Below are 17,273 nucleotides of genomic sequence, written 5' to 3'. Positions count from 1 at the left end.
AGCTCCAAATATCAAGGCAATGGTAAACCACTGCTCAACACAGCCAGGAGATTTCCATACAGTAACTATACGAGCAGCCCCACAGTGAGTGGAGCTGGTGAACAAGGTTAACCTTGCTGCTGACTTATATTACAGGTTCTGCTGATTTTCTGGAAGTTCATGCCAGGTAATAAGAGGCTTTAAATTCTCAGCACCGTGGTGCACTCCTGAAAAGGCACGAGCCCAGCTGATTCGGTCACAAGACTAATTCGTCTCTTTAACATTTATCTGTGGCTGAAAATACTGCTGCAGGTACTTCAGCAAGATGTCAGCTTTTGGAAGACTCTGAGCTGCTTCTTCCTTCAGTTGTGCTAATTCCAGCTAGGGATGCCCCAGAGAGCTATAACATGGTATTCACAGCAGAACCACTTTAACTTCAAATGTCATGATGGAGGAATGGCTAGGCCACATTTCAGTGACTGGCACTGCAAACCGGCACACCAGGTCACAACACCACTCAGTTTGCGGATCCTCTCAAATGCGGGGCTTGGGGCAAACTCCCCCTTCTTCCCCACCGGTGGCCCTGCCTCTCAATTGGCACCCCTGCCAATGGCATGTACCACGTATATGGCAGAAGGCACGACTGTGCCCAGCTGTGCAGAACAGCCCAGCTCAGACATGCAGAGAAGCTGGGGTGTGCCACATGTATTTGAGGTGGTCCTCACAAAAAGATGGCAGGTGGCATCCCGGAGGGATACCATGCAGATTCCACTGCCCCAAAATAGCACTCAGTCCAGCTCTTATGTCGTTAAAAGATGAATCCCACTGTACTACCATAAACTGCAGCACAGTCTCTAGTGGCATGTGGAGGACATTGTTTCAAAAGAGGATGCGGCCTAGTTCTCATGCTGCTGGTGGGTGAGTCCTATCATAGGGGAAAAAGACTACAGTGGGATTGCCATGTGGTTAGTGTGTGTGGACCCCCTGGAGTCAGATGCCTGGGTCCCAAAGGATGGAGTGTGAATCATGCTGCCCTACCCAGAGACAGCAGTCTGTTCTCTAGCCTCACTTACCGTAACACATGCAGCAGCGAACTTTCCCCGTGTGTGTGTTTGTGTTGGAGAAGGGCTGCTCAGGAGATCTGATTAGCTCTTCCATGGGAAGAGGAGATTTTGGAAGTTGTCTTGCCGAGAACTGGCATATATACCATTGAGGGCCGGGGGGAAGCACAGTAATCTTGTTGCACCCTACAGTCTCTATGATGGGTATGGAAGGCAACATTAAAACCACAGGGCCCACCACCAGGACGGGTACCTGCACTGTTTTCTTTGTCTACTCACAAGAAAATGTGATATCACAATCCCAGCAAAGTGGCACACATGTTCGGATTGGTGCCCATTGTAAAACAAGAGAATAAAAATGGGAAATATGGGCACAAGAATCCAAATCAGAAGCAGCAGCCTGCAAAGTAACCCTTTGGACAACCACAGCAGCAGCCATATATTATTACAATTGACTTGAGAGAATGACACCACAGCCAAAGAACTGGGATACATTGCCGTGCTGGACAATCACATTTGAAGTCTTAGCTGTCTATGGACAAAGCCAAAACATTTTTTCCCCAGTGTGGCGATGTTATTCCACCTGGTCTATCAGAGGTGGTAGGATGCACGTATTACATGAACTGGGGCTTCGGCCATAGAGTTAAGGCCAAAAAGCATCACCAGATCAGCTAGTCTGCCCTCCTGCATATTACACCATCCACCATGCACACACAAAACCCAATGGTCGAACTAGTACAGTGTATACCAGCAGCTGCGATTGTGAACGCACCGGTGCACTGGATCAGTGCTATTTGCATTATGGCTCAAAGCACCCAGCAGTCAGTCATCCCATGAGAACACACAAAGTCATAAAGCATGTGTAAGCAGGGGAATGGTACCGCTATTGTGGGGAACTTTCCTGGCTTTTGCACTACCCCGGTGAAATGGGCTAGCGGAAGGATCTGAGTTTTCGCTCCTCTTCCTTTATCCAGAGGCCTCCCTGCCCTTGAGGACCCCCCTTGCACTTTCCTGGCTGGCAGAGTCCTCGTAACCCCAACAAGGCTGGGCCCAGGATTCTTGGGGGGCTTGACACCCAACCTTGCTGTGGTTACCTAGGTCAGGGGCTAGGATATTCCCACTATGGGTACTTTTTTTGCACTGGATGCTTTTCTGACCCACTGATTATTGCATACGATTTAAAGCAATAAGTTTATTTAATTAACGATTAGTTTAAAAAGGAATAAGGAAAAATGGGAAAGGTTGAAGGAAACACATTACCCCATTCTGTGGCAGGGAACATTACAAACAGTGTCTTTGGAATGGCAGGGCAGTGCACAGTCTGTTTTTTGTAGGTCCCAGGCCTCCTTCTCAGGCCCTAGCTGTGCTGCAGGGATGCTGTGGGTCGGACACTTGCTCTGGCAGTGGCCACACGCTCTCAGACTTTAGGTGGCAGGACCCTTCTTTCCAGTGTTGCCCCTGCCCTGCTAGGGTTATGATCCCTCTCTAAGTTTGGCCTGCAGACCCTCTTGGCTGAAAAAGCAGCAAAAAATCCTGTGGCACCTTATAGACTAACAGACGTTTTGGAGCATGAGCTTTCGTGGGTGAATACCCACTTCGTCAGATGCAAGGCTACCCCTCTGACACTTGACCTCTTGGCTGAGGCGTCTTCCTGTGCTGGGCCCACTGCCCAGGGTCCCCCTCGTTCTCCCCAGCTGCTCACCGCACCCGGCTCTGGACTGCTTCACTCTGCCTCAGCACAGCTGCTGCTGCTGCTCTGCCACCAGCTCCCTGGGCTGCTTCTCTGGCCCCTCTGGCTCTGGTTGCTGCAGCTCTGCTCCCAGGGCAGGTCTGCTCTGCAGGCTGCTTCTGTGACTCTGCTCCCAGCTCTGACCTGCTTCCTGGGCTGCTTCTCTGGCCCCTCTGGCTCTAGTTGCTGCTACTCTCCGCCCAGGGCAGGTCTACTCTCTCTGGGCTGTGCTCTGGCTTTGGGGCTGCAGTTCTGCTCCCAGCAGATTACCTCGGCCCCACTGTCTGACCCAGGCAATTCCAGCTCACACGAAGGATGGGAGGACGGGACCCACCCTGGCCTCCTGACTCCCTGACTAGCCCAGTCAATCCAGCTGACCTGGAGCATTGGTATCTCCCCATTCTTTTAGTGCTGGGAGCTAGCCAACAAAAACATCCCCACTGAATGTTAGTAAGGGGATAACAGTCCCCTTACACATGGTTTGTCAAGGTCCTCTCAACTGCTCTCAGTGGCTACTGCCGAGCATGGACAGATGAGAAGACCCCAGAAAGGCTCCCACGTATCACGGAACACAAAGCGTTTCCTAATGTTATTGACAAGAGAGATTAAACCAAAGGGCAGATTCCAAACCAGAGCACTTTGCTAAAAATAGCCAGAAGCTGGTCAGGCAATAGTAATATGATATTGGCCACAAGGGGGCACTTTGGCCTCTGGCCTAGATTTGAAAACAAACCTGCCAAGTGACATTCTTTTATCAGCCAGCGAATTGCTTCTCACTTTGTAGCTACTCCAGCGAAACCTGTTAGTTAGTCTGCAGCTTGAGGAGGGGAGCAGAGTGGGAAATTACAGATTTCTTTGAGCTGGCCATGAGATTCCATAGTTCCTATCATACTTTGTTCCCCAGTCTGTGGGCCGGACCTGCCTACTGCATGTGTCTTCAGGCAGAACTAGTGGAGTAAGGGAAATTAAGTGAGATCTAGAAGTATTTTTTTAAAACTGCCACCCAGATTGCTCACACAAGAATGCTTTTGTGGGCCTTCAGCTGCTGCAGGCTCACCATCCCTCTTCCAAAAGCCAGGAACACAATAAGAAGCAAGCAAGAGGGGCACTCAAGCATGCAGAAACTCCAACAGGTAATGGTAGTGTCAACCTGACACAGTCTTACATGGGCCACTGCTCTAAATGACATGGAAAGGCCCTGCTAGAGCCCCCAAAAGCAAATACTTTACCTCACTAATAAAGCAGATAAATATGATTCCCTTGGAGCCATTGCATGGACACACACACACACCCAGTCTGTTATACTGCAAATACCTTGGACTGCATCTTTCTGCAGAAACAGAATACTGTCCAGAGAACTGGGTAAAACTTTCATCTCTCTCCATACTTCCACCCCAGCCTACACCTCTGCCCTCCCTTCCCTGGTGTTTGCTGTTGATTCATTTCTGGTCACTCCCTCTGTCTCCTGACAACTTTGTACCTGCCTTCACACCATCCCACATATCTAAAAGAACTTCTTACTCCTTTGGGGGTTAGAGTACATGACCCTTGCAGGTCCCTTGTAACCCTATGACTCACCATAGGCCAGGTTGCTTCCTTCAAAAACCTGAAGATCCATCTACTTCATAAGTCTTTCTGGCAAGAATATGCTCATGCCTGTGTTTGCTTGTATTACACTATGTTCTTGTGAGCCAATTGGGGCAAGGACCCATTATCGGTTTGACACACTGCACCTCTTTTACAGGGCCACGTACACAGACTGTGCTTTATAATAATGATAATCATGCTTTCTAGCCACCTGGGTTTGCCAGAGATTATAAAAGCAATCTCCAGCCTCTTTTATTTAGAATTCTCAGGAAACACTACAACTGTGATGGTTTACGGCCCACTCCTTGGTTTAATAGGACATTCATGCACCTCCCTTCCCAACATAGTAAACTTGAAGTTACCATTAGTGGCCATAATTATTGGGCCTAACCCTGTAGTTCTGGTGCAGGCCAAATTCCCTCTCCCCCGCCTTAAGACTTGGTCTTCTGCCTGCAAGTGATCTACTGGAGCTAGCCCCATGTTTGAAAGGGAACAGGCTGGACCACGTAAGATTGCAAGAGAGGGAGTGACTAAGGCTTTCTTGGTGGTGAGAAATCCAGCTTCATGGGGCAGTGCAAGAGAAATAGCCACCTAGGAGAGGAGGCTGAGATTGGAGGAGCATGAGCAACCAGGTGGTAGATATTATCTAGACTGGAGCGAGTCCATGGAAGGTCTTGAATTCCAGGAGGGCAATCCTGAATTGGATCCAGGAGTGTTGTAAGCAAGAGACGAGAAGTAACTACTTCTGCTCTACTCTGAGCTGATTAGGTCTCAGCTGGAGTCTTGTTTCCAGTTCAGGGCACCACATTTCAGGAAAGACATGGTCAAATTGGAGAAAGCCAGAGAAAAGCAAAAAGAATTATTAAAGGTTTAGAAAACATGACCTATCGGAAGATTTAAAAAATTGTTTTTTGTCTAGTCTGGAGGAGAGAAGACTGAGGAGAGACATGGTAACAGTTTTCAAGTATATAAAAAGTTGTTACAAGGAGGAGGGAGAAAAAATGTTCTTAACGTCTGAGAATAGGACAAGAAGCAATGAGCTTAAATTGCAGCAAGGGTGGTTTAGGTTGGACATTAGGAAAAACTTCCTAACTATCTGTCAGGGTGGTTAAGCAGCAGAATAAATTGCCTAGAGAGCTTGTGGAATCTCCATCGTTGGAGATTTTTAAGAGCAATTTAGACAAACACCTGTCAGGGACGGTCTAGATACTACTTAGTTCTGCCAAAAGCACAGGGACTGGACTAGATGACCTCTCGAGATCCCTTTCAGTCCTATGATTCTATGATCCAGAAATGGTTAGGAAGCCAGGGAAAAGGACAGAGGATGGCATAGCATGATATGAGAAAAAGAGCAATCTGGCCACAGCATCCTGACTCCCAGAAACTGAGAGCAAGGAGGTGCATTTTTCAGAACACAAAGTGCTGATGGCCTAGAGAAGGATTTCAGCAGAGACAGGGGCATGGGAGAGATAAGGGGCAAAGTAGGGATGACATTATTGCAAAGCACAGGGGATACCAGTGATGTCCACTTCAGAGGAGCATCCCAGGCAGTCTATTAAATATTGTTGAGTAGGTAATAGCCACCATGTCTGCCCATACACTGGCTGCACTGATGAGTCTGAATGGTGCTATACGAAAATCACATTCACTCTTGCTATTCAGTGCCGAAAAAGGCAGCCAGGCAGGAAGGGGTGGAGGAGGAATGAGCAAAAGAAAAGCAGTCCATCTCAGCCAAGACAAAGGCAGGGGATAAAAGCCGTTTGCTGATAGGTAAGACATGGCAGTGAAGTGTCAGGTAAGGTGGTTCTCAGACGGACACTGAATGGGCCTGTCCACTGCAGCTCAGCACTCGGATGGAAAGGCTTGTTTCAAAGTGAACATAAGGAAGATGATCTCTTTGTATTGTGAGCTGGTGCCAAACTCAAACAGACAGCAGAACAGCGGGGAGCCATCAGGGCCTCGCTCCATGTGCTGCAGATCCGAGTAAGCACACAAGCCCTTGAAGATGGGAGTGGGTCCTATCCAGCATGCTGGATCTAAGGGACACTTGTTGAGGTACACTCCTAAATTTCTCCGCCCAGCTGGGTCTGTGGGGTGAGAGTAGAGCACCCAGGTGTCCTGACACCCTGACTTCACGTTAGCAGGACTTGGGAAGCCAATAACACTCCCATGGCAGCCATGGGGAGGTTCTACCAGCTTCTCAATCCGCTGACCACTGTCAAAATCCATCCCATGGTTGTAGCTCACAGCCTGGACTCTGGCTCCCTGGCTGCTTCTAGCATTACAATACAGCACCCTTTCTCCTCGGCTGTGCACTTCAGCTACCTGGCACTCCACAACATGCTCCTTTGCCACAAAGTTCCCCATTGCCCAGGTCTTTCCGTGATCAGAACTAACAAAGCAGAATGCATATGGGGAGGGTTTTTTCCCAGGGTCAAGTATTCGATAGGCGTAGGCAGGAATCACAAGACTCCGAGCCTCATTGAGCAACTGTAAACCATGGCCTGGTCCCACCGCAAAGGTGGCCCAGTCCTTGTGTGCTGTGCCAATGACAGTCTCAGTGAAATCCTTAGCAGGGCTCCAGGAGCATCCATTATCAGTGCTGGTGACCTGGCACAGATGGACCAAGCTGGTCTTTGTCTTGATCTGGTGGTTTTCAGAGACTTTTCCTGGGACAGCTATAAAGAATAGAATGAGGTTCCCAGTGACTTCATCGTACACAGGACATGGGTTCATGGAGCGGTGGCCCTCCAGCTGAGCATTGACAATGGTCTCCATTTTGGTCCACTGCAACATGGGAGTGCAAAGAGGAATAAATAAATAAAAATACAGAGGAAGGATCCTTGTATAAAACATACAGGCCAGAAACAAGAGGCAGAAGAAGCAAATCTAGTGGCTAGAGCAGGGAACTGGAAGTCAATGGTTTATGCCCCAGCACTGCCACTGACTTGCTGTGTTATTCAGAAAACTAAATAATGAGACTGATTTTCACAGGTGCCAAGCACCTAGAGATCTCACTGAGATGCCTGAATATGGAGTCAGGTACCTAGCTTTTGTCATCCATGTTTGAAAACTGGCTTAGCGACTTGCCTGAAGAGAGATAGAAAGTCAGAAGCAGAGCTGGGGTACAGATCCCACAAGTCCCAATTCCCTCAGTCTTTTGTTTATATTTAACAACACAAAGCATGGCCACAGAATCATAGAGCTAAAAGGGACCGCAAGGGTCGTCTAGTCTTTGGACTAGTTGCACCTGCAACTAGAAGATGATTCCCAAGTACAGCCGTTGATTGATAATTTTTAGCCTTTGTCTTTACCTGGAATATTTAACCAATATTTTCCTTTGTGGGGTTTGTGCATTTTTATTTCAATAAACCTCAGCATGCAGACAGAAATCACCAAGTCTCTTTCTGACCAGCTGAACCCTATCTAACTGAATTATTGTGGGGTTACATGAGCCAATATTATTAAATATTTATATAGCTGTAGTGCTCTGAGACCCCAATTGTGACAGGCAGAGACAGGGGCTTGTTCTGAAGAGCTTACAATCTAAGACAGTGATTTCAACCTGTGGTCCATGAACCCCTGGGGGTCCACAGACTATGGGTAAGATTTCCAAAAGGGCTGCACCTACATTTGAACATTTTTAAGGATCCGCAAATGAAGAGAGGTTGAAGACCACTGATCTAAGACAACAAGCCACATCTGAAGGACCAGAGGAGAGGGGTATAATCCCACACATACGGTATTTTAATATATTTGCAGTTGTTAGAAGTTATTACAAATGGATTGAGCATCAACTGCCCCCAGCTGTCCACCAGCCGTCCACCAGCCTAGCCATCATTAACCAGGGAATTATTAAGTTAGCCAATTCACTTTGATAGGCTACACACATGAACCAGTTACTATATACACATCCCATACACACTTTTGTGGGGTGTAGCAATTTTTGACTATTTGTAAACTAGAAATTTGTTTCAATAGGATGAAAAATTATTATTTACCTCCTGTTTTCACCATCTCCCACCAGGCTTACGCCAGAGCCCGCCTCTCTCTCTCAAGTCTCTGGATCCATACCAGCTGCCCATCTGTTCCTATCTCTCTCTGGCTGGCTCCCTGAACCACAGTGGGGATGCCAAGGTGCCCCAGCAAGCCTATTGCACACTCATCTCTCTGATTCCCTGTCCCGGCTCTGCACCCAGTGTACTGCCCCCTAAGAAAGTGAACCAGAGCCAAAGCAGCTTTAATGAAATGTGCATTACCTGAACACGGTGGGCAGTCCCATCATATGTGCCTCTGCGCATTACTATCAGCTTGGCATGTTCATCCACCTCATCCTCCCGCTCCTCGGCGAATGCCAGGATGATGCAGGACTGCGGCATGTAGAGCAGGGCTGGGATTCGGTAGCTCCAGAATCCCTTTCGGAACAACGTCTCTTCTTGTAGGACAGGAAGCGAAGCCATTAGGCTGTGGGAATGGGGAGAAACATGTCATGGTTTGATCTACCTATCACAGCATGAAAGACAGACATTGGCTGCTTGCTGATCCAGCCCTCCGCACTGGCAGACAGAGGACCCACGAAATGCACTTTCTGCAACCCTGTTTGGCTTTTTCTCTTTCCCCTTGCCTCTCTGTACAAACCACTTCATATAATCCTAGCCATGCCACTGAGAGTAAAGGGCCTGGCTGATTTTACTGGAATGGAATAAAATAAGCACATTTAATTAATTGATTAAATTGTGCCCAGAAAATAAAAACAAACCCTTTTAGTTAATGAAATTCAAAGGCTGCCTTTGTTCGAATTAGAGGACTGGTGGGAGTGAAGCATTACAATATTTTCCCCAAAGAGTTATTGTGGTTTTTCATTATGTTTCCAAAAGCCAACATAGAAACAGGGTCAGTTCTTTTCCAGACAGCACCTCGATACGTCCCAGAAGCCAAAGACAGCCCTTCCCCAAACATGAGCTCTTTGAACCCTACAAAGCTGACCACGACCCAGACTGTTCCTGGCACCAGTCTTGTACCATGTGAGGCTGGAGGGGCTGAGAGTACTGTACGAAAAGTGGGTACTTAGTCTTGTTCAACAGCAGACTGAAGAGCAGTACTGCTGGGTTCCAAAGGATGTCCCATTCAGTGCTTGTCAGCAAGAGGGTCAGCGAGCTGCATCCCAGGACTTAGGAGTGCAAGGTGTGGGAGCTGCTGCTAGAGAACTAGAGGGTGGCGATCACTTGGGAGCAGGATCTCCATGTTTCTAATAAGGATGTAGAAGACCAAGGATGTGGAAAGCCAATCAGCCCTCTCCAGAACATATGAGTCAAGACTCAAGGACCAGCTCAGGCTCCTGGGAGACTTTACTGAATTTAATTTGTAAACAAAAAACCCTGAGTGATAGGTCTGTGGAGTTACTGTTGTGGAACAATGGGTCATGCGGTTTTCTAGCCATGGTAGGGGCACGGACAGGAAAAGCAAAGGACCCTCAACTAATGCAAGCAACAAGTGAATGATCAGAATAGTAAATAATGGGTTTGCCACTATGACTCTGCACTTGGCAGTGCCATGATGGAGCAGAGGTGTTGTATCACTTATTTGATGGGAGGGCTGGCGAGAGAAGAGAACACAAAGGGATGCAGGGGAAGATGGTTGTGCATCACAAGCTCGGAACTCAGCCTCTGTAGGGTCTGTGGGCCGGTATTGAGTGGTTTTGCTCCATGTAACCCTGCAACAAAATGAACATTCCAGATTCTTCTCCCCCTTGTGCTGCCTTGGTGCAAATCCACTGACTTCAGTGGAGTTAATTCTGCATAAAGGAGAACCAGGGCTCTGAAGCAGTGTGTGTGTGGGTGGAGTGGCAGGAAGCAGGAGACATTACACCGAGGAAGGGATTCAAAGTGCCTCCTACTTGAGTGGGTTCTTGCAACACTCTCAATGAGGGAGTGCCATATCCACTTACACACACAACTTTGGAAGTGCTACTATTCACATGCAGGACCCATACCCCTTCTGAGGAGATCTTTCTCTTCTAGTAGTACGTGTAGGTACAATGGAGTTATCTGATAAGGCTGCAGAATCAGAAAGAGCACTTCATCCACCTGGAGAGTAATCTGGAGCAGTCTGAGTTTTTCTGCTCTACAAGAGAAAAGAAGATGCATTTAGCAGCTTGTCTAACTGTGCAGCTTTTGCTGACAGTCGTTACAGTGGCGAGACTATCAATAACTCAGCAGGTGTATTTACTCAGTAAGCTTTATCCCCCACTTTGCACTACATAGGCCCATTTTATCATGACTTGAAGGGGCAATGCTGATCATGAGCCATTGCACTGCAGGAAATATAGGCAAAGAATGCGTGTGTACTTTCACACTTTGAAAACACTGTGAGAATTTTGAACTAGCATTGATAGGCAGAAATTGTTTGGACTATATTGTATTAATCTAAGACCAACTGTGCCTTTTGCAGAGCTATCTTACAAGCAGCAGAATCATCATCAATCCAGACCAATGACTATGAAGAAAGAAGTCTACTCCAGACAGGCAAATCCTGTCCCACATGGCTGAAATGCAGGGGCCCCATGTGCAGCAGAACTGTTACAACTCTACCGCACAGAAGGGCTGGAATATGGGGAGCCCACACTGCAATGTACCTCTTCTGCACAGCACAGCGCCACTCCAAAGGGATCCCTATGTTCTGTTAGATGGAACAGAGGAGCTTCCTTTGGGTTAAAGGCAGAGGAAAGCATCTGAGTACCTGTTCTTCATTGCACATGTACCTAGTCCCACTGCGCTCAGTGCCCTCCACGTGCAGCAGCGCAGGGGTGCTCAACCTGTGTCACAATCAGGTATCAGAGGTCCACAGCCCCCCTGCATTTCCCACATTTGGCAAACAGGAGGGGCTGTCCCAGGACATAAGAGGAGGTCACTGGGTGGAAAAGGTTGAGAATTGCTGCAGTATTGGCAGCAAGTCTAGGGCCCCTGGACAGCATCGGTGGGAAAGAAAGAGGAAAGATCAGAGACTACAGAGACGTTGCAGTTTACCCTGAAATTTATCTGTAAACAGCCTTCAGCCTTTCTACTTCGCTGAACTTCAGAGGGTGATTCCTCTAGTCCTGTTCTGTGGCACTGCCTGGCAAAGTAGCAGCCGCCAGGTTCTCTTAATAAGCTTTATGCTCTTTACAGTAAAGCTTTTTAGTACAGGGTTAGTTCTTTTTCAAGCCAGAATTCCTGACACTGAAGTCACACCCTCTTAAAGGGAACAGCATTGGCACTGCAGTAGGAGGGAAACTGGGGGAAATGCATCCTCTTGGGAAAAGGAGAAATAAAACACAAAATCCCAACAAGGGACTACATGGAAGGTTTGAAAGTCCTTTTCCTGGCATTGGCAGAATTCAAGCTGTAAAACATGCTGTGCTGGTTCTGTCGGAGGATGGACACACCTGCTGAGGGTCACACATTCGTCCCTGATGTTACTCTGTCACCTACAGAGCAGCAAGGAGGAAGGATTGCACCTGCACTTTCTCTTTTGGCCACTAGAGGTAGCTCTCAGAGTTGAGGATCTGTAGGGTGGGGCAAAAAGAAGAGAAAGAGGAGATGAGAGAAAGTGAGGCACAGGCTAACTAAGAAGTGGGAAAGGGATCAAAGCAGAGGCAGCATGGGAAAGTGTCACTCAAGGTGCTATGCAGAAGTTTGACAAGTGCCTCAAGTACCCTGAGATCCAGGACAAAGTGACTGTATCCAGCACATCCAGAGAGCAAAATGGATTAACACAGAGACTGGACCAATGCTGCATTCGAGCTTCAGAATGAGCCCAATTCATACATCAGAATGGGGCCCTGGCTGCCTCCTTCCCTCTGCCCCCTTCGACAGGCTGCCTCCTTCCCTCTGCCCCCTTCGACAGTCCCGGTGGCCTGCTTATAGGGTAGAGCCAGCCCATTTAACAGCAGGGGAATGGTGGTGGGCTGTAACACAGCTCTCTTGGAGAACAATTTAAAATAACAATGCAAACACTGCACTGCTGGCCTCACCTTCTGTAAAAGCTTGTTCCTACTAAATGTAAATCTGGGCCTAAGATAAAATGCCAGCTTGCTTTAACTGGGAGGCAACATGCAGAGGGAGTAGTGCTCTCTCTGTCCTCATTAGAGGGCTCTGCTCTGGAAAAACTCCATTCTGGAATGGATTTGAGATAAAGCCGCAGAAAGCAAGTATGTTTGTTATTCAGTATTGAAAAAACCCAACAATGTAGAGAAGCCAGAATCTGTTGCAGATGAGCACAGAACTCTAATTCAGAGTCTTTTCCTTCGGGAACTGTACCTAGCGTATGTTCAAGATGAGCACAGGAATCCAGTCAACCTCCTCTCTACCTCAATATTGGACTAGGAAGTACTTTCTGTCTGACATACACCTCTTTCTTCTGTGTCATACCATCAGAGAAGTCTCACAAAACAAGAGAATTTGTGTGCCACCTGAAACAGTCTGGGCTAAACCCAGATTAGGTCGTGAAATTTTTTAAAGAGCCAGGCAGCCAGTAATTCTTTCCAGCACAGCACTTTTTCCCAGTGTATTCCACTTAAAGTCAGAGCAAAAGGGGAACCGTTTGTGAGACATGTCACACAATACAACCCCAAGATCTTTAAAAGCATTCTGAATTAGAAAAGGGAAAAGCACCTAATTTAACACACCATTGAACTAACTCTGAGACTTCTAGCGAGGCTGTAAATTGAAAGACATACCTGTAGTAAAAACTTAATACCATGTTTGCTGGAGGGGAGGGGGTCCAACCTGTCCTAGCATGTCCTTTCTTAAACAATTAATTAAGCTCTTCTTCTCAAGTCACTGTCCCGTGGGAGGCATGTCCTATAGTCTATAATATAAGGCCCACCCTGCACTGCAGAGGCATTTACACAAACAAATCAACACTTTCTCTACTCTACCTTTGGTGGAGTGCAGCTCAAATGACATTCCTAAGAGATTCCACAAAAGCTTAATGCAATTACTCACTCATCACAATGCTCATCCTTATGGAAAAACCGGTAAGAAGGATATAGATTAAAAGAAACACCTCACCCACAGCGTTTCCTGGAAGCTGCACGAGGGGGGGGCGAACACACACACTAAACTGGTTATGTGCAGCGAAGGCTCACCACTAGATGTCTCCCTACATACTAGACCAGGCAGGATCCTTTGAGAGAAAGAGAATTGGCAGTTAGTGTGAATAAGTGACCCAAATCCAGAGTTAAATCTGAACCACTTTCACATACAAGAAAACATTCCAGCTGAACTGGATCAGTCCAGAAGAAAGACATTTAACTTTCTAGCAGTAGCAGTTAGGCTATTCATGTGAGTCAGAGTTATTCAACAGGAATAATGGGGAGGGAGCAGGATGGTTCTAGTTAATAGCTAAAAAGTCAGATGGGATGTTTTTCTTTGGGGGCCTGTTGTCCCTTTGTAATGTTTATTCAGTCTCTTAGATAGCAGTTCATTTCAAAGTGTTCTTGAGACCTGGGGCTGGTTTACCAGAGTATTATACAAGTCATGGGTTCTCAGCCCCGAGAAGGGTTGCAACCAAATGTCAGGGAGTGCATGCCAATTATTGGGAGGAGGTCCCAGGGTGGAAAAGGTTGGGGATCACTACTGTAAGTAAAGACTGTGGCCCTAATCCAGCCACTAGCTTCAACAGAATGGACTCTTGCACCTTAATGGAACCCCAGTAGTGCTCTGTATGGGAAGAAAGGTGCACCCACATGGACTGGGGTGAGAAATGCAAAGAGATCCAATCCCATCTCCCTACCACTGCAGAATTGTTCCCTACAGTGCATTTTCTCTTGCTTTGGCCCACTTTGAAAAATCATGTCTAACTCATCTCTCTGCCAGGAAGTTACCTTTCTAGGAAAAAAAAAAAAGGAGGTTTATCCAGACAACACATTGTACACTGCAATTATTTATTAAACTGCTTTTCACTATCCATGAAAAAATGTGTTTCTCAATCTAGACCCTGATGCTCCACTCATTCCAATGAAAATCAGGAGTGACTCAGTCACAATCAATGGCATTAACTAGAGGAAGAACTGAACCCTTCACATCTATTGTTCTACACTTTTTATTTCTTTGCTCTTAAATCTGACTGTTGTAATGAGAATTTTTTTTAAAAAAGGTAAGTTATAATAAAAATGCAAATAGGATGTGTGGGTGCATTAATAAGGGAATGTAAAAATAATCCAGAACATAATATAATGACAGTATTTGAACAATGGAGCCCTCTCGTTTGGATACTGTGTTCAGTTTTGGGTGCTACCTCTTAAGATATAGCAGTAGTTCCCGACTTAGTGGAAAAGAAAACTGGGAAAAGGAATGTAGAAGTTAATATTGGTGAGTTCATGTGGAAAGGACTGTAAGAAATGCTACACTTAATGAAGGACTGAGGGCTTGGCTACACTTGAGAGTTACAGCGCTGGTGGTGACTTTACAGCGCTGTAACTTATTCCCCGTCCACACTGGCAAGGCACATACAGCGCTGCATCTCCCTGGCTACAGAGCTGGTTGTACTCCACCTCGATGAGAGGAATAAAGAGAACAGCGCTGGCGTGCCAGTGTAAACAGTGATTAATCTTACTATGCTGTAACTGACCCCCGGAACCTTCCCATAATGCTTTTTAAGTAAAGATAACACTCTTTGTTTTGTTGTGATGCCTCTGTTTGTTTTGTTGTGAACTCGGGGCTCCGGGAGCTGCTTAACTAAAAAACAAACACAGCTACTGTTTGCTCGAGCAGAAGCAGGCAGAGGGATCCCTTTGGAATGTTTGCTTGAGGAGAGAAGCAGCACAGTGTGCGGGAGGGAAGGGAGGGGTCCGTTTCAGAGCAGCTGCTTATCTGGTCTATGAGGAAAAAAGCAAAGAGGGCTATTTGCATTTAGTGAATGAGAGAGGGGTGGGGGAAGGGGTCGCAACTTGCAAGGCAGGGAGCTGACACAGTGTCAGCTCCAAAAATCCACTTTCTCTGTCTCCTCCACGGTCCCTGTCACACTCCACCCCACCCCCTTCTTTTGAAAAGCACATTGCAGCCACTTGAACGCTGGGATAGCTGCCCATAATGCACCACTCCCAACACCGCTGCAAACGCTGCAAATGTGGCCACACTGCACGCTGCTTTCCCTACACAGCTGTACGAAGACAGCTTTAACTCCCAGCACTGTACAGCTGCAAGTGTAGCCAAATCCTGATCAAATCTATTCAATTAAAAATTATCAATGCAAGTTATATTCTCCTTGCAAAATGCTGAAAACTGAATTCACTGACTTTAGGCTGGTCTACACTAGGGAGGGAAATCGATCTAAGATACGCGACTTCAGCTACGTGAATAGCATAGCTGAAGTCGAAGTATCTAAGGGCTTGTCTACATCAGAAAGTTGCAGCGCTGGTGAGGGAGTTACAGCGCTGCAACTTAGGAGGTGTACACATCTGCAGGGCACCACCAGCGCTGCAACTCCCTGTTTGCAGCGCTGGCCGTACTCCCGTTTTGTCTCGGGTGTAGAGGATCCAGCGCTGGTGATCCAGCGCTGGTAATCAAGTATAGACACTTACCAGCGCTTTTCTTGACCTCCGTGGAATAAGCAGGTATCCCAGCATACCTGAGGAAGCCTCTGGTAATCAAGCTGGTCTCCTTCCCCGGTTTGCTCTCGCGTTCCCCGAACCCCGAGCAAGCAGGTCTCCTTCCCTGAGGTTTGCTGGGTGGTTCCGGGAACGCGAGAGCAAACCGCGGCGAAGCTGGTCTCCTTTCCCGGGTTTGCTCTCGCGTTCCCCGAACCCCGAGCAAGCAGGTCTCCTTCCCTGCGGTTTGCTGGGTGGTTCCAGGAACGCGAGAGCAAACCGGGAAAGGAGACCAGCTTCGCCGCGGTTTGCTCTCGCGTTTCCCGGAACCACCCTGCAAACCGCAGGGAAGGAGACCTGCTTGTTCGGGGAATGCGAGAGCAAACCACGGCGAAGCTGGTCTCCTTTCCCGGTTTGCTCTCGCGTTCCCCGAACCACCCAGCAAACCGCAGGGAAGGAGACCTGCTTGTTCGGGGGTTCGGGGAATGAGAGAGCAAACCGGGAAAGGAGACCAGCTTCGCCGCGGTTTGCTCTCGCGTTCCCCGAACCTCCCTTGAAGCCGCCCAACAGCGCTGCAGTGTGGCCACATCTAACACCACTTGCAGCGCTGGTTGCTGTAAGTGTGGCCACTCTGCAGCGCTGGCCCTATACAGCTGTACTAATACAGCTGTAACAACCAGGGCTGCAAAATTTTAGATGTAGACATGGCCTTAGATTGAGTTACCTACCATCCTCACAGTGCGGGATCGACGTCCGCGGCTCCCCCTGTCAACTCCACTACCACTGTTCGCGTTGGTGGAGTTCCGGAGTCAACAGGAGCTCGTTCAGAGATCGATATATCGCGTCTAGATGAGACGCGATATATCAATCCCTGAGAAATCGATTGCTACCTGCCGATATGGCCGGTAGTGAAGACGTAGCCTTTGGCACCTGCTAGAAATGCAATACCAGTGCAGGGAGTTTAGCATTTAGTGTTATGTTGGAAGGTGTTAATGACTGCCATCAATCACAATCTACCTAGGTAAAGTTGATGGGTGTGCTAACAACCATTCTTTCAGGCTAAATAAAGGAACAATTAAATGCCCTTTTGTGTAGCAATAGCTGAAAGAAAAGAAGCCAATGCCTATGGCACAAGGCAAAGCCCATGGCACAAGGCAAAGCCCCTGCAGCCTGGGGTTTCCCTAGGGACCAAGCAGAAACACAGGGACTGGGGAATTGACTGGTTGCAGTGTGTCTAAGCAGAAGCCAAGAGGAAGTCAAAGGTGAAGTGGTGAATGTGGCCCTAGGAGGAAGCCTTGGGGCACAGGACTGGCTGGAAAAGACAAACTTGCCTTTCTGAGCAATTAAA

The 17,273-nt window shown here is 47.7% G+C and overlaps 1 protein-coding gene across 6 annotated transcripts; it reads right to left on the bottom strand.

Annotated features, from left to right (window-relative positions):
- Positions 1-4,463: 4,463 nt before the first annotated feature.
- NEU2 (neuraminidase 2) lies at positions 4,464-13,483 on the bottom strand. Of its 6 annotated transcripts, none has more exons than XM_050965273.1 (5): positions 13,407-13,459; positions 11,780-11,899; positions 10,349-10,479; positions 8,616-8,820; positions 4,465-7,143 (listed from the first exon to the last, which is right to left on the bottom strand). In XM_050965273.1, exons 4-5 carry the CDS (start codon positions 8,814-8,816, stop codon positions 6,199-6,201), a joined length of 1,146 nt encoding a protein of 381 aa, XP_050821230.1. In that variant the 5' UTR covers positions 8,817-8,820; positions 10,349-10,479; positions 11,780-11,899; positions 13,407-13,459; the 3' UTR covers positions 4,465-6,198. The 6 variants fall into 6 exon arrangements, 5 of the variants coding, with proteins under 5 accessions (XP_050821234.1, XP_050821230.1, XP_050821232.1 ...); XM_050965275.1 differs by having other exon boundaries at positions 10,349-10,474; XM_050965274.1 differs by lacking the exon at positions 11,780-11,899 and having other exon boundaries at positions 13,407-13,483.
- Between the last annotated feature and the right edge of the window lie 3,790 nt (positions 13,484-17,273).

The sequence above is a fragment of the Gopherus flavomarginatus genome, chromosome 8 (assembly GCF_025201925.1).
Source record: "Gopherus flavomarginatus isolate rGopFla2 chromosome 8, rGopFla2.mat.asm, whole genome shotgun sequence".
Taxonomy (NCBI): Eukaryota; Metazoa; Chordata; order Testudines; family Testudinidae; genus Gopherus; species Gopherus flavomarginatus.
The sequence above is the reverse complement of the archived record's forward strand: the minus strand, read 5'-3'. Positions and strand labels throughout refer to the sequence as shown.

Coding starts and splice junctions, on each gene's coding strand:
- NEU2 (XM_050965274.1), bottom strand. CDS start 8,816: ATGGCTTCGCTTCCTGTCCTACAAGAAGAGACGTTGTTCCGAAAGGGA. Junction 7,144..8,615: donor GGACTGCCCACCGTGTTCAG/GTAATGCACATT, acceptor CCCATGTTGCAG/TGGACCAAAATGGAGACCAT.